Source organism: Mauremys reevesii, linkage group 1 (genome assembly GCF_016161935.1).
Source record: "Mauremys reevesii isolate NIE-2019 linkage group 1, ASM1616193v1, whole genome shotgun sequence".
Classification (NCBI taxonomy): domain Eukaryota; kingdom Metazoa; phylum Chordata; order Testudines; family Geoemydidae; genus Mauremys; species Mauremys reevesii.
In genome coordinates, this window is record NC_052623.1 from 150,033,414 (window position 1) to 150,059,744 (window position 26,331).

Sequence of the window (26,331 nt, forward strand, 5' to 3'; positions counted from 1 at the left end):
CCTCACTAGCTGCATTTTCTAACGTATGTATTGAGACTTCACAACTTCCCTGCAGGCTGTCATAAGGGAAAGGGGAGTGAGCTTTGTTTCCCTACCAAAGAGAAAGGCCTCTACAGGGAATTTCATCAAGGGCTTTTCGCTGGTGAGGAATGAGGTTGAGGATTTGGCAGCTGGCAAGTGGGCTGCTATGAATTTGGTGAATACAAAATTAAGAGTTTTCTCCAAGGTGTTGTTTGGTCAGTCACTCTTCTGCTGGGTTATGAGTTGCTCTTTTTGAGTAAGGTCTACAAACACTGTAATAAGCTCCTCCTGGTTTTCAAAGGTGAATGGCTAATTCACCATATTTCTACTAGGTACAAGCTTAAAATTGCCAGCTCCATATTGGGCAATGGTTCGGGCCATTCAACTGCCCTAGTTAAAGAAAAAAATACACCTTTTTCAATTTAAAATCACGTACATAGCCTGCAGAGGTGTTTATTTCATTGCCTGCTGTTGTACTTGGCTAATGAGATGAGGGAGATTTTAGACACACAAACAGTATTGCTAATGCCTAATTTTACTGTGATAAAAATGGAAAATTATCTTACATTTACTTAGTTAATTAGCCATAGCATCTTTGATTCTGAAAGATACTGAAATGCTTGACAGACAACTTACTTCCTCCTGCATGGAAATGCAGCCACCCTCTAGTGTGGAATAAGACAGCAGTATAACAAAATACGATAACCTTACATGATAGTTTAGAACAGCGGTCGGCAACCTTTGAGAAGTGGTGTGCCAAGTCTTCATTACTTTAAGGTTTCGCATGCCAGTAATACATTTTACATTTACAGGGGCCGGCAGACAGAACCACAGACCGACAGCGCGGGTGGCAGATGAAACCTCAGACCAGCAGTGGGGTGAGCTGCTAGGCCCGCTGCCGGTCTGGGGTCCCGGCCACCGGCCCGGGGTCCCGGCCACCGGCCCAACTTGGCCCACTGCCAGCCTGGGGGTCCGTTCATCCAGGCAGGCAGCGGGCTGGGCGGGCCAGTGGCCAGGATCCCAGCTGGCAGCAGAGTTCCACTAAAAATCAGCTCACGTGCCACCTTTGGCACGCGTGCCGCAGGTTGCCGACCCCTGGTTTAGAATAAGATGTAAAGTTGAAATTGCATGGGGTATTTAGGATATAATTAAACAAACTGGAACATAACTAGGACACAGTAGTTAGTGCTCTTACAAAAAGATCTTTTTTATTATAAACCAGGGATTGGCAACCTTTGGCATGCGGCCCACCAGTTTGTTTACCTGCCATGTCCGCAGGTTCAGCTGATCACGGCTCCCACTGGCTGCAGTTCGCTGTCCCAGGCCCAATGGGGGCTGCGGGAAGCAGTGCGGGCCGAGGGATGTGCTGGCTGCTGCTTCCCGCAGCCCCCATTGGCCTGGAGTGGCGAACCACGGCCAATGGGAGCCGCAATCGGCCGAACCTGCGGACGCGGCAGGTAAACAAACTGGCCTGGCCTGCCAGGGGGCTTACCCTGGGGGGCTGCGTGCCAAAGGTTGCCGATCCATGTTATAAACGTACATAGCCCCACAGATGGACTTATGTACACAAAGATATAGGCACCGAGGATTTTACAGTCATTGTTGGAAGGATGTTGTACAAATATTTAAAGGATGCAGCACAAGGAATTGGAGCAGACAGTCATAGGAATTCTTTACTAACTGTGAATGGACAGCACCTTGATTTTACATCTTATTTAGAAGAAATTATACAGAGGAGGATAGTTTACTAGCTTACCAGCCTTCTCAGCTTCCATAGAACAGCAACAAAAGGAATAACTACTAAATACTTTTCTTATACTTTAAACAAATGAATTTATTATCTTGTAATTCACAGATATTTTATCAATCTCTGATGACATCCATTGATCTGGCTACAATGCACCCTACCACTGCTGGTGTTTTTCCTACATGTTAATGCTGACTGTTGATTTTTGTAAGGGACAGACTGTCTTTAGATTCTGGCCAAGTATACATTTCTTCTTTTAGGAACAGAAACACATTTTCATTTTTCTCATGAACTTCTGCAGAGAACAAACAATTGTGGTAATCTGCCAAAAGAACAAGCTGTGAAATGATTTCCATTAAATGGTGTACCTGTTTTGTCAAAGCAACTGGAATTCTTCTGAATTATGCCCATCTTTTCAACACAGATGAATTAAGAAAACTAAGGCTCAGTCCTTTAAGGAACTAGATACTGGCCATGATCCAGGAAATCATCTCTATTCAGGAAAAGCATTTAATCATATGTTTTAACTTTATTGACTTCTGTGGGAGATAAGCACATGCTTAAGTACTTTCCTGAATAGAGCCCTATTGGGACTGTTCACTGCTTAAAGTTAATCACATGCTGAAATGTTCTGCAGGATTGGGCCCCAGAATGTCTTGCACTTTGTAGAATGAAGACACCAAATATGCTGATCTAGTTTGGCAATTTATTTTATATTTTAATAGGTCTGTATGTGAATACACTTTGTACTTGAAGACAATTCATGTATCTCTTAAGAATGATCATAATACAATGGCTGAGAGGAATAGTTCAGAATTAACTAAGAAAAATGTTGGTATGTACACCACAGCACAGAAATAACTTATGTCTTGGAATAATAACTTACCTCTATATTAATAAATGTAAAGACTGGAGAAGCATACTATAGAAACAAGTTTGAAAAGTAATAAATATTTCAGAGGTTTAAATGCTAAAAGGAGTCTAATCAATAATGGGAAAGGTACCAGAACAATTCTGTAACACTGTATTGATTTTTAAGTCTTCTGTGAAAGGGAACTGCATGTCATTACTAGGTTAGATGGGAAAGCCCTGAAAAAGATAAAGGCCTTATGTTCTTCCAAATATTCAGTATTAAAGATCAAACTCACCTACTATATTTATTCTTAGGAAACCACAGTGCCACTCGGTATATAAGGAAGAGCTCTTTCAATTGCTAAGCAACAAGTCTCTAATTTCTCTGTTTCGGTCTAACCATTAGACAGGTTACATCTGCAGTGTGTTTCATGGTTTCTGAAAAATATAGGTCCTCTCTGACTTCCAATATACAGACAGATCCAGAATTAAATAAATTCTATTTTAAACTTTTATTCAGCTAATTACTAACCCACTCCCATTCATGTCTTCTAATATAAAACTACAGAAGGGATATGAATATGCCTGGTTACAAGCCTTAACGACTAAAACTGAGACACCATTATCACTTCCGTTCAAGATTCTGGTATAAATGTATTGCACATCCATCAAAGAACACTCAAGGATTCTGTCCAAATCCAGGTTTCTCTATTCCTTATCGACTACAAATCTTTTTTTTTCTGAGAATTTTTTAAAATCTGTATAGTAATTGCAGACTGAATAATTTACCCAAACAGCCTGAGGAACTAAGGTAAAATATACCCAGAGTCGCCAGAGTAGTAAATTGCCCTTATGTCAAAGAGATTGATGGATGAGTTAAGGATGATGTCATCACTGGAAGTCCTGCTTCACCTTGATGTCATAGAAAGTTATATTGTCACAGGACATGATGATATGACTTAAATTATCCTTCCAGAGTCTGGCTTAACCCTTGTCTCATACCCGGTCCTCAACCAGAAGTCCCATCTTACCTAAAGAGGAAAAAGAATAGAATTTAAGATATGGTCCAGAACCCCTATGGCCCCACCTCTCGAAGTGGTAAAGAAATACAGCTAAATGTACAAAAAAAGCTAAAATGTAAAGCAAGAGAGATGTTTATGACTATGTGCAAAGAGACCTATAAAGGAAAAGGTGTATCTCTGTAAATAACTAAAATGCTCCAGAATGTTTTCATTGGAGAGGGTCATGACCCAACCTTCTGTGAGATCCCCAAGGCCCTCTTCCCTTCAGGAAGGAAACCAACAGCATTAGGTGTATAGCCCAGAACCAATGGTTGATAAGTAGAAATGATAAAGAAACAGCTAAAAGAATGAAAAGGCTAAAATGTAAAGGGGCAGGGGAGTTAAAAATATGTGCAGAGAGATTGGCTAAAGAAAAAAATGGATATTTGTTTAAAAAAAAAAAGTCTGTTAGATTCTAAGTATTAACCAAAAACATCCCTGTGAGAGAGGGCCCTAGTCCAGACCCTTATGACCTCTCTGAGGCCCTCCTTACCTACAGAGGGAAACCAAAAAGATTTAACATATGGCCCAGAACCCCTAAACCAGTGACATAAGTACTACCACCCCTAGAAATGAAAACAAACTGCAACTAAAAGTATGAGAAAAGCGACAATATAAAAAGATAAGTGTTTGAAAAGACTTACAAAGGGACCCGATAAGAAAAAAGGGATGTTTGTAAATCCAAATATTTACTACAAATACAGTAACAAGTTTTGCCGCATGCATAATAATAAAAAGTTAAAACAGGATTGCCAATACCTCTTATAAGCATTAAAAGAGAGTGAGCAAATACAAAAGGCGAGGGGATATAGAAGAGCTGCAGCCCAGTAGGTATGCAGATTGGTTTTTGTGTAAAGTCGGTTAATGATGTTTAAAACCCAGTTCACCCCATTTGCCCATCTTTGCTCAATTGTTAATCTAATACAGGCAGTAAAAGTCACTCCATTTATCTTAATTATTTTATTTGGCTCTGTAGGGGGTGTATGTGTTTGTAACCAAAACAAATAGATGATGTTGGTATATAGATGATGATATTGGTATATTCACAAAGATCCTAAAAGATTTTATTTAACTTCAGACTCATCAGAATCTGTTCTTGTCGTTGTGGCCACAGGAACTTGGTCCCCTGACTTAAGTGCCGCATCAGTTTTCTTCTTATGCATGACTTTAAAGTAAGAGAGAAAATGCTTGTACTGTCTGTATGTGTGTTGTCACACATATATCATATAAATTATATATTCATAATACCCCTTTGTAATAATGACTTGAGAAAACACTTGTGATGTATGTACCATGCTGTCTGGAGTGGTTCACGATGGTGAATGTGAACCTCAGGACAGACTGTCAAGAAGCAGGGCAGAGACCCCAAACTGGTTGTATAGTCTATAATTAGATTTCACCAACCCGGTATCAAATGTGACCTCCTAGAACACTATGGAAGTCTTACCATGGAGTCACAGACAGTCCCCTTGAGCATTCCAGTCTATCTTGCCACCCAAGCAAGCTGGACTTAGTGATAGTTGGTTGCTGTACAAATAAAATCACAAAATATTCAGGTTGCTCACAGTCCCAAGAGACCAGTCACTTACCACTTACCAATCGGTACCTTAGATTTCACACCAAAGACAATGCTTGCTATAGGATTGGCTACAAACTAACTAAGAATGTATTAACTAGGAAAAAGAAATGAGAGCGTTATTTACAGGTTAAAGCAGGCAAACGTATAAACACAAATGAGTTACGGTCTATGGTTCCACAAGGTGACAGAGTTGTAGTTAACGGTCTGGATGTCTTTTAGGGCTAACCCAGGTTGACCCTGGGGATCTCTGCTTCTATTTCATAGATCCAGCCCTGTGAGAGTCTAAACAGCAAAGAGATCAAAAATGTTCTTGTCCTCTATCTTTCATAGAGTTTGGAAGGGACCTCAGGAGGCCATCTAGTCCAACCCCCTGCTCAAATCAGGACTAATCCCCAGATTTTTACCCCAGTTCCCTAAATGGCCACCTCAAGGATTGAACTCACAACCCCTGGGTTTAGCAGGCCAATGCTCAAACCACTGAGCTATCCCTCCTCCTTCTTCCAGAATGCAAGCTGATGGGACAAGCCCTTTTGCACATAGCCCTTTCATGGCTGTGCAGGGACAATTAGCAAAGTCTTTGTATTGTGATGTCCCACAATGGCCCATTTAGTGTTGATAGCCTTCCCAATCGGCAGGGTAATGCCTTTCATAGGGATTTAGCATTTTGCACTAGTATGTCCCTTGGCCCGTGCCACTTTCCGCAGCTCCCATTGGCCTGGAGCAGCAAACCGCAGCCAGTGGGAGCCGCGATCGGCTGGACCTATGGACGTGGCAGGTAAACGGCCCCGCCCGCCAGGGGCTTTCCCTACACAAGTGGCGTCCCAAGTTTGGGAAACACTGCCTTATAGCATGGGATACAGACATAAGTAGGATTAATTCATGAAGCAGCTTTCAAGCATTTCATAAAGTCTAAACACATGGTTATAAGTCCAATATCCATCTTAACCATACTAACACACAGATGAGCGGGACTGGTTTCCAGCAATGAATTTGTCAGTGCTTGGCCGGGGCTGAAAGTCTTCTCAAGAGCTGGCACTGGTTTACCAGCATCACAATGTCTACAACTTAAATTATTAAAATTAAAACCATGCAAGCAGAATAATTTTGTAAAAATATGGATAGAGAAAATATAAATAAGTATATACGAGCTCTCACCCTGTTCTAAAGGCAGGGGATTTTGACACAGTGTTACCATAGTGGTATCTAACTTATTTTTAAACCCATAAACACACTCACAGGCAATCACCCAGACATATGTTTACATTTGTTTTTAATTTATTTTAGCAAAACATACAAACACACACACCCAGAACCATTCCTTTTTTTTAATGGTTTGGGCTAGTTTAAACAACTGGCACCTTCAATTCTTTTTCCTTTGTTAGTTTGCAGCCACAAGTGATAATTTAATCTTTGTATTTTTAATGTGCGTTAGTGTGCAACTTATTAATAAAATAATATACAGACTGATTTAAAAAATAAATGGATGGTTATCTATACAAAAAGATGCAAATTGACAAGATCATAGTGTATCTTGTACTGTGCTGATTTCAGTGTCAGTTTCTTTTCTCTCTTCTTCTGCCTCCTTGTATTGCTCACGCTTTCTTTCCCTATACTGTGTTCTCCATTCTTTTCCATTATATCTTGTATTGTTATCATCAACAGGTGTTTACCTAAATGCTCATGTCTTTCTAAATATTGAAGAAGCAAAAACTCCAATAATTTAGCTTTCCCTATGGTATTGCTTTACAACAGCTTTTAGTCAATTCTCTTCAGTATTTTACTTCAATAGGCAGTAGCATTGTTAAACTGTTTGTGATAAATAGCTCCAGATGCTTTTATTTAAAAGAACATTTTAGTTAATGCTCTGTTGGGAGCAATAAAAGGAAGTAGACTTTACTTATTTGTCCAATCAGTTCTGCTTCCAGATGGCCTCGTCAACATCTGTTGAAATTGGGACATTTCTTCTGAGTAAAGATTAAATAGCTTTGTTGAATAAATGGTCAGTCTCTGAACAGTTTTGAATATAAGCCTCCAGCATTTCTGGTAAATCTCATATGAAATGTGACACAACGATAGAGATTATTCAGAACGTGCTAAGAAAGCTCTATGTTGTACTAAGCTAAAACCATAAGAGTGCATGAATGTACCTTACTAGGTATTACAAAACCCTCCCACTCAAGTTGAAGTAAGGCAATTGCTATTCGGGATTTCTGAATTAATTCCTTTTTATCTTGGGAGGTATGAGACTTGACCAAAAGCAAGTCCCTCACAGGCAGTTTCCCACCACTGTTCCCCTATTACTATTAAAAGTACTTTTAAAATATCAGATAACTGAATAACATACCACAAAGACAGTTATAGAAAAGTACCGGTATATGGGAAAATACAGATGCAAATTTACAGTGAAACACAGGGTGCTCTGGCACGCCCCACCCCCTCCACCCCCCAATGACGGGGCCCTAGGGCTGGGCAGTTGTGGGGGCAGAAGCTTGGTCCTGACGGCTCCTGGGGCTCCTGCTGCAGGCTCTGCCCCCACCGGCAGCCAAGCTCCCCTATCCCCTGCCTCTGCCTCACCTCCTTCCTAGAACACGCCATGTTCCCACCCACCCCCTCCCAGCACTTCCCCTGCTGCCGAACAGCTGTTTGCCGGTGCTCAGGTTGCTCCAGGGCCACAGTGCACTCTGGGGATGAGGAGAAGAGGCAGGGGTGGGGCCTTGGAGAAGGGGGTGGAATTGGGGGAGGGTGGAGAAGAAGTGGGGCCCCCGCATTCTCCCTACACATACCACCCCCCAGCCCCTGCCATGAGTGGCTCATGGCAGGAGGTTGGGAGCACCCCCATGACCTCAGCCCTGACTCCTGCACTCCCCTTACACACACCCAGCCCCCTGGCCTCCCTGACTCCTGGACCCCCCACCCCATGCCCTTATTCCTGCACACACCCCCATGTCCCTACCCCCACCCTGAGCACCAAACGGGAGCTCCTGCACCCTCCCCATTCCCACCTGCACCCCTCACACCAAATGGGAGCTGCCCCAGGTAAGTGCTCCACACCCCAACCCCCTTACCCAACCCTGAGACCCCTCCCTCATTCTAGCTCCTGGCCAGACCCTGCACCCCCAGCCCTAACTCTGCACCCCCTCGCACACCCCTAGCCATGACTCCTGCACCCCCTTACACACACCAGCCACCTGCCCTCCCTGACTCCTGCACCCCTCTCACATGCCCCCAGCCCCCTGCCCACCCTGACTCCCGCACCCCCCCCCCACATCCCCACCTGCACCCCTCGCACCAAATAGGAGCTGCCTCAGGTAAGCACTCCATACCCCTGCCCCAGCCCTAAGTCCTGGATAGACCCTGTGCCCCAACATTTTTTTAATAAAGCGCTCTTATCCAAAGTGCTTTACAATAGTTAGCTAATTGTACAAACAATATCTGGAAAGATCATTAAGTGGTCCACTGAGACCCTCAGCAATTTTCAAGTGGTCTGTTAGACTACAAAAACAGTCAAGGTACCTCACTTTATTTTCATTTACTTCCTATTACTTATAGGAGGAGGATGAAGAAAAAAAAAGAATGAAAAATAAGGGCGGGAGGGGAGATAAGAGAGAATGTTCTTTTTCTTGGCTGGGTCCCAAGGAGGGCCCCCCAAAAATGAAGCTGAGCACTGGGCCCCACTAACTCTAAATCTGCCACTGGGAAAATGTTTTATTTTGTTGGTTTGTTTTTATAAAGGTCACAGAAAGGTGGTATAGCTACATCATTTTCAGTCATTCAGCAAACACAAGAAGTTAGCTTGAAATAAACACACAGCCATCATAGACAAATAATATAAGAGAGCACTATAATGGCAATCATTAAATGTTTATGAACACAGTAAACATTGACCAATATTTTCAAAAGTGACCAGTGATTTTCAGAAAGTAAAATCCTAGTACTTTCTGAAAATCAGAGCCTGTCAAGGTACCTCAGAAGTTGGGTACCCAAAAATTGACAACCAAAGACACTTGTCATGCTTGAAAATCTTGGCCATATTGCCAACAAATTAACTTTAATAAGGAGAAAACTTCTGCAAAGATAGCTACTTAGCTCAATAGTATTTACAGCATCCAAAATGAAAATGATCTACATATTCAAAAATGTGTTGTATGAATCTCTGATTTAGGCTAGTCATTATTTCCAGGCTCTGCACTATCTGTAAGGAGAGAAATAGGACCACTACAAACCACAGTTTTCTCTCTCCTTAGGGTATGGCTCCACTTGCAGCTGTACAGCGCTGCCGTGGGAGCTCTCTGAAGTGCGAGTGTGGTCGCGGTGCCAGCGCGGTGCCAGAGCTCTCCCAGTGCTGCACGTACTCCACCTCCCCAAGGGGATTAGCTTACAGCGCTGGGAGCCACGCTCTCAGCGCTGGGGCATTGTTTACACTGGCGCTTTACAGCGCTGTAACTTGCTGCACTCAGGGGGGTGTTTTTTCACCCCCTTGAGTGAGAAAGTTGCAGCGCTGTAAAGCGCCAGTGTAGCCAAGGCCTTAGAATTTGTCCTATATTAGCAATAGGGTAGAATATCCTGAAGTGTTGGGGAGCCAACCTCAATGTAAACCATCATTAAACATTCAGATGAAAACAGGTACCAAAAAATTACTACTATTAAAAAACCCCACAAGTCAATAGAAAAACCACCTGATCTAGGCGCTTCATTATAAGAACGTAAATGAATTATACTTGGAAGTTCCTCTCTAGAATAGGATTATCTGATTGTCTTGGTACTTGAGCGCCTTGTCTAAGAATTCTTTACTGTTTTTTAACTAACTGCTTATAGGAATAAAGTAAATTTCAAATTCAGCTACAATATCCTTTAGTCTTCCTGTACTTTAATTTCTCTTATGGAATCAGTTTTTGGGTTATTATTTATCCACTTTTTGTTCTGAAAAGCAAGTAATTTGCCTTTCCTTTTTTTTTTTCCAATCAGAGAACTGTTTACTACATTGCATGAGCTTATCATTTTCTCCCACAGAGAAGAATTTAATTGTACAATTAATATCTTATGAATCTTTGAGGATCCACTCTTTATCTACTTTAAAAAAATAATAAAGAGATTCGTTACTGGAAGACCTAACTAGGTAATTATTTTCTGATTTGAAGAAGGGGAGAATAAAGGCACTTTAACTACTGCCTTGACAGCATCCCATTTTGTTCTATATAAAGTGTTATGCTTATTAAATAAAATAATATCCAACTTTCCTTGGCATAAAGTTTTGCTATTAAGATGGGGTTACTGTTATTATTGTTAGGAACTGTTTCCACAGCCCCTTTACCAAAGAGTTTACAATCTGAATACACAAGACACAAAAAATGGTGAGGAAGGAGATGCAGGAAGTCTGTAGAAGAGCTGGGAATGAAAACCAGATCTCCTGAGACCTAGCTCAAAGGCTTAATTAACCACTGGTTATAAAATCAGAGTAGGGTGACCATATTTCCCAAAGTGGGGCTAGCGTGAGGGCTTCTCCCCCCAGCACAGAGCTGGCCCAAGCCACCCGCCCAAGGCCTGACACCCTCCCCACCCCAGGCTGGAGCCAGCATCACCGCTCACTCAAGCCTTGTCTGCCCCTCACTTGAGCCCTGGCTCTTGCCCCCTCTCTCCCCCCCGCTGGGCTGGCATGGCCACTAGCTCGCCCTCCTCTGCACTCCACTTTGATTTGATCCGTTGTCAAGAACAAATGGGACAAATCCACTTTTGCCAGTAAAGTCGGCATGGCCAGGACAGGGCTTAAAAAAGGGACTGTCCTGGCCAAAACGAGATGTGTGATCACCCTAAATCAGAGTCACACAAACCTGGGGCTGAAGGTTGGTTGTTTTTTGCTTTTGCACTGCTTACTGAAGGTGTTTTAGCACAATGTGAATGTGCTGGCACTAAGAAGCTGCACTAATGCTGGAGTTACTTTATCCCACAGATTATTGCCATATTAAAATTTAGGTTTTTTGCACACAAAAAAACCCCCCCGGTGTTCCAGTCTAATATGTCTTTGTTCTCCATTATATAAGACTCATTAATTGCTTTAATTTACAGTAGGATTCCCAAATCACATTCAAGCCAGGCTGAACAGTTTTTGCATGCACATAAAATACGCTCAAAGTTTATGAAGAAGTAATTGCCATAGACTCAGATCAGTAACAGTTAATTCTCAATAAATGTTGTAATAATCATATGGTATGTTAATTTGCACTAACTTATCAAATTTAAATAGACATTTAATCTGACAGCTAATAGGTGTTCAGATATGACCAGATTATGGAGAAGATAGAAAATAAAGAACAAGCTGAACAGCAATTGAACTTCCCTGTTAAAGAGTGCAGTGGCTGCACAGTTTTGCTTCCTTCAATGGACTCTCTTACTTCAGGGGTTCTCAAACTGGGAGTCAGGACCCCTCAGGGGGTCACAAGGTTATTACATGGGGGGTCGTGAGCTGTCAGCCTCCACCCCAAACCCCACTTTGCATCCAGCATTTATAATGGTGTTAAATATATAAATGTAACTCTTCTGCCCCTCTGAGTTGGCAGCAACAAGGGCCGGGTTCAGTATTCAGGGGTTCCATTTCAATAACACAATGCAAAACCGGCTCGAGCCCCCACCCAGTGACCTGGGACAATTACATACCACCCCCTGGGTGCTTTTAGGAGGCAATACTTCCCCACTCGCAAGCACAGAGTCCGAGTGTAGCAAAATCCTTTTAATAAAGGAGGGAAACAATGCGGCATCACGTGGGAGAGACACCACAAACAGGACTATACACAAACCATAAAAAAACCCCACCTCCAAGTACATTTGGCAATGTCCTTTCCCTCTTAGGGTCTTAAGTCCATCACCCCAAAGTCCAACAACCCAAAAGTGTCTGTCTCTGGTCAGTGCCACCCCAGAGTTCAAAAGTTTATCTGCAGAGTTTTACCCCCCCAGCCTGGGTGGAAATGGGGGGGCACACACAGGGTGTTAAGGGGCACCTTACGTGGGCCAGGGCCAACTGCTCCGCCTCTCCGTGGAGTTCTGCTGCAGCCTTCACCACAACTGGCTTCACTCCACCAGCAGTGCCGACCCGTGAACCACATCAGCCATCCCTGCAAACCGCTCCACACTGCTCACTGTTCCATGGGCTGCTCCAACGTGCTGCAGAGTGCTCCGCTCTGCCAGCTGCTTGGCAATAGATCTTCAGGCTCCCCCACTAGTTAACACAGCACTCCGTGATCTCAGCTCAATAAGCTTAGCTCTTTTAGTGATTTCAGCTCTTAGTGGTTTCAGCTTGTAGTAGGGGAGCCCAGGTGCTGGTGCACCATTGGCCCAATGTGAATTCAGGTCAGCAGCCTCTAGATAGACTCCTAAAGAATTTAAAATTAGCTCTGCTCTTCAACAGTGGAGAGAGAAGGATGTGCAATGGGTGTTCCAGGCCCTCAGAAGGAGCCCATACCATCAGGTACACACACCAGTCCCCAACTTCTTTCAATTCACTGGGTTTTGGAACCCATGTCCCTTGTCTAGCAAGTACTATTTAATGTAGGTTGAGTCATTTCTGTCATAAAGAAGTCTCATAGTTCCTCATTCACATAATTAGGGTGACAGCACTTTTTTCCTTCCTGCCCCAATAACAAAGAAATTGGGGATCCCAGCTGCCAAAATAACCATCCCATGCTGCCGTGGGCTATTGCAATGCAAATCCTTGCCACTCCTTGTAATTCTTTCCACACTCCCCATAATTCGCCACCAGATGTCAGGGTAGAGCTCATTCTGACTCTGCTTACATCAAAAAGGGTTTTTAATGTATAAGGGGAGGGGGGTCACACTCAGAGACTATGTGAAAGGGGTCACCAGTACAAAAGTCTAAGAACTACTGTCTTACTATCAAGGGCCCAATCTTACTAAGTGCTAATGCCCCTCAACACCCATAGAAATTGAAGTTGAGGGTCTCAGCACCTTCCAGGCTTGGACTCAGAGATAAACAGGAATAGAAAACATTTTTCTTTGAGACATACAATAAAACAGTTGTACTCCATGAGAATCACAAAGGCTTAATTTAAATTCTATTGTTGCTAGGTGATAGGTTTCCAAGGTCCTGATTCAGGAAGGCACGTGAGCAAGAGGTTATCTTTAAACATCCAACTAGTCCCATTGAATCTCTCTCTCTCTCTCTCTCTCTCTCTCACACACACACACACACACACACACACATACACACGTACGTACGTTGAACTGGGGCCCAAACATCAGCATTTAATGAGCTTGTGCAGTGGCTGTGCTCTCCTTGCTCTGCGGGCAGCACCATGCCTGCCTATCACATGTCTTTTCTGGAGCCTCCTCATTCTTGGATTGCAAGACTGTGGTATACCCCACAGTACCTCAGGAGCTGATGGTGTTTTGTTTTTTAGCACAGAACTTATTAAAACCAAATTTTAAAAGTTCAACTATTTGTATGCAAACTATTTTACTGAAGGATTTTGATGATTGTTTTCTGTATAAAGCCATTAGACAGCACTATTTCATAAATATATCAGATCTACTTACATCAGAAGTTTTCAGCTTGTTCATCCTCAGTAGCAATTTTCCAGAAGTCGTTCTGGCTATGTTAATAATGTTTGTGGTCTGTGATTATTTCCTTCTGGAGAGTCGTGTATCGGGGTCATATCACAAAGAGTGTGTCTGTTACAAGCTGTAGTTATTTAGGGCCAGATTCTGACGCCCTTGCTACTGATGAATAGTACCTTACTCGGTGTATTCTCTTTGAAATCAATGGGACTATATTGATGAAGTAAGCTGTTCTCAGAGTGAACACTGCTATCAGAATCTGGTCCTTAATATTTATGATGAACCACCTGGATTCGGTTCTCAAGCCTGCCACATACATCCTTGTCAAGCCACTTAATCTTTCCATGCCTCAGTTCTCCCTCTGTAAAATAATAATCCTCCCCTCCCTCTCAAGAATATTGTGTGGATATATTTGTTGTGAGATGCTCAGATACTATAGTGATGAAGGCCATAAAAATACCTATAACAACACCACATTATCTATGAGGGAAGTAAATATTTTCATATCCTGGCTCATGGGTGCTGAAAAGAGTTTTGTGATAAGACTATGAGGACCTGATTCTGAGAGAGAATGATCACCCTCATCCCCCATCTCAGCATCTCCAAGAAGCTCAACACTTTACAGAATGCAGCCCTACATCTGTGTTGATTTCAAAGGAAATCATTTCAAAGGCACATAATGTGCATTTATTCTTTTAGATGCATCTCAAGATTTGTCGTCCCTCAAAGTAAACACCAATTTATACTTCACTTTGGATTGGTAAATCTTGATTTTCACCTCAAGACAAGTCAAGGGCTAAATTCACCAATGGCAACTGAGTTGTCTCCTCTCATACAATAGTGGGGATTTCCCATATCTACAGACTACATCCATTTACCACATAAGTGAACTGGAGCACAGAAGTCTTATGAGACTTGCTGAAGGTCAAATAAGAGGTCAGTGGGAAGAGCAGGAACCAAATCTAAGAATTCTGACTCCCTGTCTCTTTCGCTAGCTGCTCCATCCGTTGCCTTTCCCCACATTTGTATTATACTTGTATATTGAAAATATGGCATGGCTGAGATGCACCATGGCACATTCCAGGACTTTAACACACTCATATTTGTTTTTGTCGGGATTCTGAGCAGAAAGCTTTTGCTGATTGGCTACCTTGATATCGCAAGTTCATAATTAACCTCATGGAATTAAACAAGTATGAATAGCATAATGCCCAACGCAGCATCAGATGTGACCTCAAGGAATAATGAAGGAGCTCAGCTTCAGGATGACAACATGGTGGCTTCTCCAGACTGGAACAGAGATGCCCAGAAAGATGATACTGCTCTGAAAGAAAAAGAGCAATCTAGCCTGGCTGCTGGAGCCAGGGAGCTAAGACTGAGGGAGCCACTGGGGCAGATAACTAGCTGGAGTTCGCAGACTTTGCGCAGTAAGGAGGATGAGGATGAATCCTTAAAATATTCCAAATATAGACTAGGGGGGTCAGTTGACAGTGTATTGTCTCTTGCTTCTTCTGAGCCTTTCGACCCACTTGAAAGGAAGACATTGAGATCTAAGCAATCACAGTGTGCTTTGGCACATTCCTCAAGCATAGCTCAAGGAGGCACATATGGAAGACATAAACCAACAGCAGATATTACTCAGGACATTGTGGATGATATAATAGGTGATGAAGTTGCTTTCAAAATACCTGTTCAGCTGATTAGTAATAATAATAGTCCAGGTGCTACTCACAGCATGACTTCCAGAGACATTTACTCCCAGATACACACTGGACCAGCAAGTCATAGTGAAGCTGCCTACTTAGAACATTCTCCAGATACTGCACCTTGTTTGCTTGCACCCTGCCCAAGGTCAGAGGGGCTTTCAGAAGCTGGGATGCCAGATGGACAAGCAGTCATCTTGGCTAATCCGCAGAATTTGCTTGATTCAGATGAAACGCTGATGTTGTCAGAGACAGAAACAACAGCATCACAATGCTCCTCTATTGGATCCTTTGCAGTAATGAATTAGGAAAGTCCTGGCTTAAACCATGGGATTAAGATGATTGCAGCATTGTCAAAGAGCGCATATGGCAGTGGCACATCATCATCGGCAGACAGGGTTTCTAACATTCATAAGGTAAAAAGCATACGTATGTGAGAGTGCTGAGAAGCAGTGCATTTTCTAGTGAATACAGAAACATATTAAACTCAGGCTTTCATGGTCTGGGGGACTGGAAATGGAATAGAATGCTTCCACCCTAGGTTACTGTTAAAATACAGATCACGTTGCTAGTGGATGGAATTTCCAAAATCATCTGAAGGAGTTAAGTGAAGAGCTCCTACTGGGTTTCAGTGGGAGTTGAGCCCCTAACTCTTTTGGTGACACTTGAAAATCCCACCCAATGACTGAATGTTTTATCACTTGGCTATTCGGTGGCCTCTGTGGTCCCCACTCCTCGTACACAGGGGAGCTCAAGAAGCCACTAACAACTGACTTTGGTTGGCTGTCGCAGCTAAGAGGCCAAGAATTGAACTAACCTCTTGTACCTAGTGGTACGGTGAAAGATGATTTCACCCAAACTGCCTGGAGCAAATAAATTCATGGGGACAGTTGCATATAAAAATAAATGCATATTTATTTTTGCATGGGGACTGTGCTGTTCCCTGTCATGGGAATAGACAAAGAACCTGAGACTCCAGCACTGCCATTTGTCAGCCCTAAATTCACAAACATTTTAAAGTAATGAAACCATATATAAATCTTGTCAGCTCTCCCTGCTGCCTCTGCCTAACTAGCTAAAATGTTTTTTTTTCTTTTTTTTTTTTAATCCATACATGTATCCTCTTAAGTTGAGAAAAATCCACTCATTAAAAACAAAAAGGAAGGGAAAAAACAGCTTCTGTTCATCTCCATTTCTAAAGCACACAGCAGGAGGGCTCGAAAGAAAGAATGAGCCTTTACAGAGAGCGCCTGCTGTTTCTCACACCAGAAGCAAAGGAGGATGGAGGTAGGGAGTGTGCAGGAAAAGCCAAGGATAGATGTGGGAGCAATATGACACACTTAGAACAAGGGGGAACGGGGAGGGGGAAGCATCTTTACAGTAGCCGCTCATCCGTACTGCAGGGGTCAGGTAAGGCTGCGGAATCTTCTTTGCAGTTAATAGCTGCTACACGGGGTAAAAAGTGCAGATACTCTTATTAAGGGCTATGCGTGGAGCGGGTTTATTGTGTGTGTGTGTTGATGGGCATAAGGAAGGAGAAGCTGCTTTACAGAAGCAGTTCAGGGCTGCACTTGGGGTTAAGGAGCACTGCATTATGTCTTCTTGTTCAGAGATTGAAGTAGGAATCAGGGCTTTTAATTTGCCAAGTCCTACTCCCTGCCTCATCATCCACTGTCTGTGCAAAGCTGGGCTCAGGGAGAAAATTAAACCGATGCTGATTGTACCAAACCAAAGCAATGTAAATCTATTTATTACTTGACTATTTTTAGTGATGCTCATGTTAGCAGGTGGTGATTGGTAGATTTTAAAACAATACTGTGGTCAAGGGGTAGAATACCGTTAACAACCAGCTTCATTATAGTTATTAGTACATGAACAAAGAGCGTTACCTTCAGCTTCACTCTAAGAAAGATAGTTTACTAAACAAAAAGAGTCAACACAGGAAAAGAAATGCAGGGCCTGGTTTTCTCATTTACACTAAGATTCCTTTACATTAGTCTGGCAGTGGAAAGGGATCTTCAGATGTGCTTTATTTACATTCAAAGCTACTTCAAGCCTCAGTGTAAGTGAGAATCAGGCCCCTACATTTCAAGTTACTAATAAAGATTTATTGAGAGTAGGGCTGTCAAGTGATTTAAAAAAATTAATCATGATTAATTGCACTGTTAACAATAAATACATTTAAATATTGTGGATGTTTTATACATTTTCAAATAAATTGATTTTAATTACAACAAAGTGTACAGTTCTCACTACATTTATTTTTATTACAAATATTTGCACTGTAAAGAAACAAAAGAAATAGTATTTTTCAATTCACCTAATACAAGTACTGTAGTGCAATCTCTTTATCGTGAAAGTTGAACTTACAAATGTAGAAATATATACAAAAAATAACTGCATTAAAAAATAAAACAATGTAAATCTTTAGAGCCTACAAATCCACTCAGTCCTATTTTTGTTCTGACAATTGCTCAGACAAACAAGTTTGTTTACATTTGCAGGAGATAATGCTGCCCCCTTCTTGTTCACAATGTCACCTGAAAATGAGAACAGTTAGATCTGGCAAGTTATTTACGTGCCAGCTGTACTAAAGATTCATATGTCCCTTCATACTTCAACCACCATTCCAGAGGACATACGCCCATGCTGATGACGGGTTCTGCTCGATAACAATCCAAAGCAGTGCAGATCAACGCATGTTCATTTTCATCATGAGTCAGATGCCAACAGCAGAAGGTTCATTTTCTTTTTTGATGGTTCAGATTCTGTAGTTTCCACATCAGAGTGTTGCTTTTTAAGACTTCTGAAAAAGCATGCTCCACATCTCATCCCTCTCAGATTTTGGACGGCACTTTAGATTCTTAAACCTTGGGTCGAGTGCTGTAGCTATATTTAGAAATCTCACGTTGGTACCTTCTTTGTATTTTGTCAAATCTGCAACATGTGCCGAGTCATCATCCAAGACTAACATGAAATATATGGCAGAATGAGGGTAAAAGAACAGGATACAATTTTCCCCCAAGGAGTTCAGTCACAAATTTAATTAACACTTTTTTTTAACAAGCGTCATCAGCATAGAAGCACATCCTCTGGAATGGTGGCTGAAGCATGAAGGGGTATATGAATGTTTATCATATTTGACACATAAATACTTTGCGATGCTGGCTATAAAAGTCCCATGTGAATGCATGTTTTCACTTTGTTGTGACATTATGAGTAAGAAGCAGGCAGCAGTATCTCCCGTAAATATAAACAAGCTTATTTGTCTTAGCGCTTGGCTGAACGAGAAGTAGGACTGAGTGGACTTGTAGGCTCTAAATCTTTGTATTGTTTTGTTTTTGAGTACAGTTATGTAACAAAAAAAATCTATATTTATAATTTGACCTTTCACAATAGAGAGATTGCGCTACAGGTGAATTGAAAAATACTGTTTCTTTTATCATTTTTACAGTGCAAATAGTTGTAATAAAAAAAGTAAAGTGAGCAGTGTACACTTTATATTGTGTTATAATTGAAATCAATGTTTGAAAATGTAGAAAAACATCCAAAAATATTTAATACATTTCAATTGCTATTCTATTGTTTAACAATGTGATTAAAAGTGTGATTAATTGCAATTTTTTTAATCACGATTAATTTTTTAAAGTTAATTGCGTGAGTTAACTGCGATTAATCGACAGCCCTAATCGAGAGTAATGGCAGTAATTGCCTACGTACTATTAACTCAAAAAAAACCCAGTGACGAGCACACACACTCAAGAGACATATTGTATATTTATGAATAGAGTAAATCGACCAGGCACTATATGTTGCTGTTGCAGACGATGGTATAAGTCCGAACCTTTCACAATAGGCGGGATTTGGTGGTATCCCAAACAACATGAGCAGAAATTCTCCTTTGCTGTAGGCTAACAATTACCCTGCACAGTGCCTTTTTAAGTAGCTGGATGTTACACAAGTTATGATTATAAATGTTGGAGATGGCCAAAATTAAAAATGTCTCTCTCAGTTTAATGAGTCCTGCCCCTTCTCTGTACATTGAAGTGATGATCAGATTTTGCTACGAAGCGACTATTCAGACTCTCTGATCCCCATGGTATTGACTGACATTTTTAATGGGAGGCCTCAACTGCAGCTGCTCCAACAGTCTTGCTGGCTGAAGCCTCATCTCTTGTGCTTTGTGTCGTTTAAAGCCTAACACAAAGGGTGATATGGATGTAAATGGAAGGTAATGGCCTCGCACAAGGAGCTTTGGGGATGCTGAATTTGGGATGCAGGAGCACAGAGTGACTAACTAGGACAATGAAGGTAAAATGAAAGAAACAGCTGTTAAGTTTGGACAGGGATTTAAAACAAAAAACCTGAAATACAGTCTTTGTGCACAAAACAATAAAAGAAAAGGGCCTTCTTGATGGCAGCTTGTCTAAAATAAAGCCTTGTGTGTGTAAAAACCAGATAAATCATTCCAGTTGCTATTTAGAGTCTGACATGGTATGATGTTTGTGTGATTATATGCTGATGCCTAGAAGATGTTTTGCAGCAAACAGTATTTAAATACCCTGAATACTGATTATCTGCCAGAAAAATACATTTATAATTTGATCTGCTTAACAGTCATTACCTTCAGGGACATTTTTGGTTCAACAAAACTGTTAAACCACTGCAGAAATTTCATTTGATTGGTTTCTTTTCTCATCTTGAATGCACTGTGTTGCTCCAACATCCCACTTCTATTGATTCTTTTATGTTGTATTTATATTTAGTCTTTGAGATCTAATTTTAATGGCTCTCTGCTTGTGTAACTGTTTATTCAACTTTAAAAGTTTACCCTATACAAATGTAGGTGACTTAAAAAGAAAAATATAATCTGTATCATAGGAACATAAACGTTCTGAAACTATACTTCTTGTTTACGTGTTCGTTCAAATACACCAACCAACCACTAATTATGATATATATTATAGAGGTAACAAGCTAAGAATTGTTTGCCTGACATTTAAAATACCATATTTCACTGGGTCAAATGGTAAATGGTTCTTCTATTTCAGCTACATGGTATATTTTTAATACATAATTTAACATATGAACTCATTCATTGTATCTATGGTCTCAGCTGCTTTAGAGCTCTCACTTTGCTGCCAGCAGCAGACTGTTAATAACTAGAATACCCTTTGTTATACTTTAAAAACTAGGCAACAGAGACAGAAGAATCTCAGGATATATCCGTGCATCTGCTGCAATCCCTGGTTGAGAGAGCAGAGGAAATTAATCAGCTCACAAAGAAAGTGCAGATTGAGAACCAGCAGCAGTTGGAGGAATGGTGCCTACGTTCTGCAGAAAATGAAAGGTTCAAAAGGGAGGTAAAAGGATTTTGCTCTTTTTTTTTTTTTTTTTTTAAACACTGTGACTTTTCTGTATCTCAAGTGTGTGATGCCTCGTTCTGGTAAAAATAGCTGTGAAATCCTGAAAAGGGAATGATGTGTTCATGCAAGGTTTGTTTTAGAATCACAGAATTGGAAGAATGTAGGGCTAGAAGGGACCTCAAGAAGTCATTGAGTCCAGCTTCCTGTGCTGAAGCAGGAGAAACTAAATCTAGACTGCCACCAATCTGTTCTTATAAACCTCCAGTTATGGGGTTTCTACCAACTGCCCCCCCCCCCCAGAAGCCTATTCCAGAGCTAACTACCCTTAATTTTTCCTAAAGTCTAACCTAAGTCTCCCTTGCTGCAGATTAAGCCTATTATTTCTTTTCCTACCTTCAGTGGACATGGAGAACAACTGATCACAGTCCTTTTTATACCAGCCCTTAACATATTTGAAGACTATCAGGTCCCCCTCAGTCATCTTTTCTCAAGACTAAATGTGCCATTTCTTTTAAACCTTTCCTCATTATGTTTTCTAAAACTGTTTTCATTTTTGTTGCTCTTCTCTAATCTCTCTATTTGTCAACATCTTTCCTAAAGTGTGGCACTCAGAGCTGCACACAGTACTCCAACAGAGGCCTTACCAGTGCTGAGTAGAGCAGGACAATTACCTCCCGTGTTTTACATACGACTATCCTGTTAATACAGCTCAGAATGATATCAGCCCTTTTTGCAACTGCATCACATTGTGGACTCTCATTCAATTTGTGATCCACTATTATCCCCAGATCTTTTTCAGCAGTACTACCACCTACCCAATTATTCTCCATTTTGTAGCTGTACATTGCACTTTATTGAATTTTATCTAGTTGATTTCATCCCAATTCTCTAATTTGTCAAAGTCATTTTGAATTCTAAGCTTATCCTCCAAAGTGCTTGAATTCCTCCCATTTTGTTGTCATCAGCAAATTTTATAAGCATACTTTCCACTGCGTTTTCCAAGTCATTAATGAAAAGATTGAATAGTACCAGGCCCCGGCCTGACCCCAATGAGACCTCACTACATACATCCTTCCAGTTTGAGTGTGAACCATTGATAACTTTGAGTGTGGTCTTTGAACTAGCTGTGCATCCAACTTTATAGTAATCTAATCTAAACAATTTCCCTAGTTTGCTTATGAGAATATCATGTGGGACTGTGTCAAATGTCTTACTAAAAGTCAATATATATCACCTCTACTGCTTCCACCCCCACCCATCCCATCTACTAGCACAGTAATCCTGTCAAAGAAGAAAATATAGGATGGTATTATATATAACAGCACTTTAAAAAATGAGACACAGCTAGAACAGAGGACATATTTCTTTAGTTTGATACCAGTAATACTAGTTGATGTAGTGTCCTGATCTTGCTACACTTTACATTCCTGCTGCTAAATGTCTGTGAAATTAGTCAGCTGCCAATATTGTATAGAAGTGAAACCTCTGAATACATGCAGATAATTATCTGTGGTCAGGCTCTCTTTCAACATGTGAAAGATATGAAATGTATTGATATTGCAAATGCAATTCTTTGTTATCCACATAATCCTTTGCCTCTGTCTTTTGTGACCAGTACAGTTCAACTATATTTAATACAATGTCTGGGCAGAACCTAATCCTAAGAGTTGGGAATAAATCTTTATAAACTACTGACGATTCCAGATTTGTTCCTTTGTTCCTCTTTTGAAGATATCCAAAAAACAGTAATTATATAATTGGAGATTAATTTGTTGATACTAGTCCTTTTTCTCCACTTTGCCATCCCCAGAATAGTCACATGAATAAAAAGAGGGTTGCAAAAATCAAGGATGTGTCCATGTGTGTATGGGTCTTTGTCTCAATAGCAGTGCAGTTCATTTTAGATTTGGTACTGTTGCATTGCATATACTTTGGTGTGATAGCTTTTTACTGAATGCTACATGTTCAGTGGGCAAATTTGATTAGATTTTTTTTCCCCTAACAAGCAGGGTGTGTTTAACAATTGCATATGCAGATGAAAGATCAGCATGTAAAAGTTCTTAGAATGGGCCCTTTGAACTCTGTTACCTGATTCATTCAGTCACTGCAACTAAATGCAACTTGAGCATGGACTGTCCCATGTAACTCCTTTGAAAATCTAGTCCATAATTCCCATTAATGAGAAGTGCAGCTATGTGCATGTATCGAGAAGAGAATATACCTTGCGGGCTTAGTGTCAACTAGATTTGAAATATATATACACACACAATTTAAAACCATTAGTTCAAGGCCTGGTCCTGTGCTCCCTGTGAGTTGTGTGTGTCTGACAGATTTCAGGGGTGCTTCCTTTTTGGTGGTGGTGGTAGGGTGTGGGGGGAGGGGGAGAGGGGGGCAGTGCTAATTGCTCCCTGCTCCTGGAGTTCAGATGCCTGGTTGCCAGCAGGTTGTGGCCCACTGGTCATGGTCAACTCTGTCATAAAAAAGAAAATCATAAAATTAGTTATTCAATATCCCCAATTTCATTTTTGAGAAATGATGTGGTGAGCTGGAGGAGGCATTTGAATCAGAAACTGCTGCTGGGTAACAGAAGAAAAGAGGGACCCAAAGAGTCCAGAGATCTTCAGAAGAAAAAAATAAGACAAGTGTTATAAAAAAACTAAGCTAACAAGAATAGAGAGAACCATTCTTTCACCATGAACTGTGTTTTAGCAGGAAGGACACATTGCACACACGTGCTCCACCTCACAAAGAAAAGTCTTTTAGCAAGGATACCAGTGGGCAAATTAGTGACCAATAGTGGCTTCTTTCTACTCCTATTGAAGTCACTGGGAAGACTCCCATTGGCCACTATGATGCAATCAGGGCCAAAGTGCACTTTTGGGGCAGTTGAAGGCTGTTTGTGGTCTCCTGTCTTGCAGTATACTTGGAACTGTGCCATCACCCAATCAATGCACACTCTGTTGCAACTTACTGGCACACACAGTGCCCACTCCTCCCTCCTCTGTCTAAAGTAGACATGCCATTATACATTAGTGTGATCACAGGCATACCTCCTACAGAGCTTAGGAGACATGTTTAGTTTGGCCCACTTGCTGTTGAAAATGAGAATTTGTCCTTGGTGTATATTACCCATTGATAAAAGGTTTTGATTGAGTGATAGCTGGAAAAACAACTGACATAACCCCCTTAATGACTATTTAATGCACTCTGTAACAGTAATGCTGTGCATAACATCAAGCAGGCAAAGTGAAAAAATGGTATTTGAAGTACATTCAGTTAAGTTGATATAAGGATCAGTCCTTGAATAAAATCAAAATTAATCATTTAGCTGCAGTATATTGTGAAGTAACATTTAAAGCAGCAGCAATTACAAAAGCTATTTTTTTCATCCTGTTTCCTTGCCTCTCTGTTTTGCTTATGTGAATAAATAACCAACTTCAACCAAAACACTGGTGTAAATTTGTGGTACTCAGGATCAGAATGTACAGCCATGCAGTTAACACCAGCAAGGAATTTCTTTTAAAAAGGGCTGTAGCAAATCTGGGACACAGGAATGAAATGCTTTAGAAACAGATAATCTGGGCTCTTCACTAGACAGATGGCAATGCCAGGAAAGGAGATAAAAATAGTTTTGAACTGTTGAGCTGCTGCAGATTCATGGTCAGAACAGACGATGCGCTGCAATACTGAAACTCAGAGCAGCTTCGCATTTTTATTTACTAAGGAGCATAAGAATGAAGGAGAACAATAGGGAGACACATGGGGTGAACAGTAAATGTATGCATAATAATAAGAATGAAAAGAAAACTAAACCAAGTAATAAAGGGAAGAAAATTCTGGAAAGGTGTTAACATTTCCTTGGTAATAAATGCTAAACAAATGGATTTCATTAGCAGGAGGCAAGGAGTTTTAAGGAAAAGATGGCAACCCCCAGTCACCTCAGCTTGGACCACAGCTCAGCTTTAATACTACAGCAGCAAATTGGTATGAAGCAATGTCATTTATCTGGGTCTGTTGTTCCTTTTCTTTGTTGAACACATTCACAGATTAGCACATTCTTTTTGGCAGGACATCTTTCACCCAGCAATTAGAAGCTACAGTAGAACCTCAGAGTTACAAACACCAGAGTTATGAACTGACCAGTTAACCACACACTTCATTTGAAACCAGAAGTACGCAATCAGGCAGCAGCAGAGACCCACCCCCCCAGACACACACAAAAAGCAAATAAAGGACAGTACTGTGTTAAATGTAAACTACTAAAAAATAAAGAGAAAGCAGCATTTTCATTCTGCATAGTAAAGTTTCAAAGCTCTATTAAGTCAATGTTCAGTTGCAAACTTTTGAAAGAACCATCACTTTTTGTTCAGAGTTACGAACAACCTCCATTCCCAAAAGTGTTCATAACTCTGAGGTTCTGCTGTAGCTTAAAACAAGGAGCTGAGGCAGAATTTGCTAAATGCCATATGGGTATGAAATATCACTGAAGAGTTTGAGGACCACTGGTCTAGGCACACGATTACAGAAAATACATGTAGTTATATTATCCAGGTACTATCTGAAACTTACTCAGACCTCATCACCATCCTACCACACAATCATCATGGCATTTTCCCTCACATCTCTCTTCATGATGTAACAAAATATTTCTCCCAGTTTACAGTGCAGATTAACTGATTATGCAAAATCATACAAGGAGCCTGTGACTTGTATGTAAAACCAGGTCTTCTGCATCCCGGTCAGTGCCCTATTCACTAAACCATGTATTTTGCTTTATATTGCCACATTAAAAGCTATGAGTGTAGTAACGTGAGTGATGGAGTTTAGTTGTAACTCTTACTAACATTAAAGGGAGCCACACATCAAAACTCTTAGCTAATCACATTGAGCATTTATTCCTGGTACTCAACTTTGCCCTCCACTAACACAACTAGCTAATCCAATATTTGTAAAATAACTGTACAGTACAAGGGAAAAAAGACTATTTAGAAACTTAATGGATTTTTTCCCCCTTGAGCTTGCTCTTCATTATTTCTCTCCTCTAATACACAAATAAGGAATCACATGAGCAAAAATAGTGGCTGCTAGGGTAGCATTTCCACCTGGGAATGGGCAAATTTTAATCAGTAGAACTTCCTACTAACTAAGACCCCGACCCCCTAAACACGTACTTACTAAACTCTAGGCACATTAATAGTTCCACTGACCTCAAGGGGACTGCTCACGTACCAGCAGTTAAGCACCTACATAAGTGTATGCAGGATCAGACCTCAAGAAACCTTCTCTGTATTCAGCTTCATGTTGTCTTTCATTCCATGTATATTGCATTGGAAAGACACTATATATGGTTATTCAGTATTTATTAAGCATAATATTCAGCACTGGCTAAACATTAAGCACTTCTCAAACTTCACTGCACCACAACCCCCTTCTAATA

The 26,331-nt window shown here is 41.0% G+C and overlaps 1 protein-coding gene and 1 long non-coding RNA gene across 5 annotated transcripts in view; one reads left to right on the forward strand and one right to left on the reverse strand.

Moving 5' to 3' along the window:
• Positions 1 to 15,800, reverse strand: part of LOC120403384 — a 47,345-nt gene extending 31,545 nt beyond the window's left edge. Inside the window, exon 1 of the long non-coding RNA XR_005597534.1 lies at positions 15,652 to 15,800. This is a non-coding gene — a long non-coding RNA (uncharacterized LOC120403384). The remainder of the gene's footprint in view (positions 1 to 15,651) is intronic.
• LOC120403370 (protein lava lamp-like) overlaps positions 15,748 to 26,331 on the forward strand; it is a 30,237-nt gene continuing 19,653 nt past the window's right edge. For 2 of the 4 annotated variants that reach the window (XM_039534359.1, XM_039534384.1), the window contains exons 1-3: positions 15,750 to 15,944; positions 20,724 to 20,891; positions 24,788 to 24,878. In XM_039534359.1, coding sequence (XP_039390293.1) covers positions 15,867 to 15,944; positions 20,724 to 20,891; positions 24,788 to 24,878 — 337 coding nt within the window. In that variant the 5' untranslated portion in view covers positions 15,750 to 15,866. Of the gene's footprint in view, positions 15,945 to 20,723; positions 20,892 to 24,787; positions 24,879 to 26,331 lie in introns of all 4 variants that reach the window. The other 2 variants (XM_039534377.1, XM_039534369.1) reach the window with 2 other exon arrangements.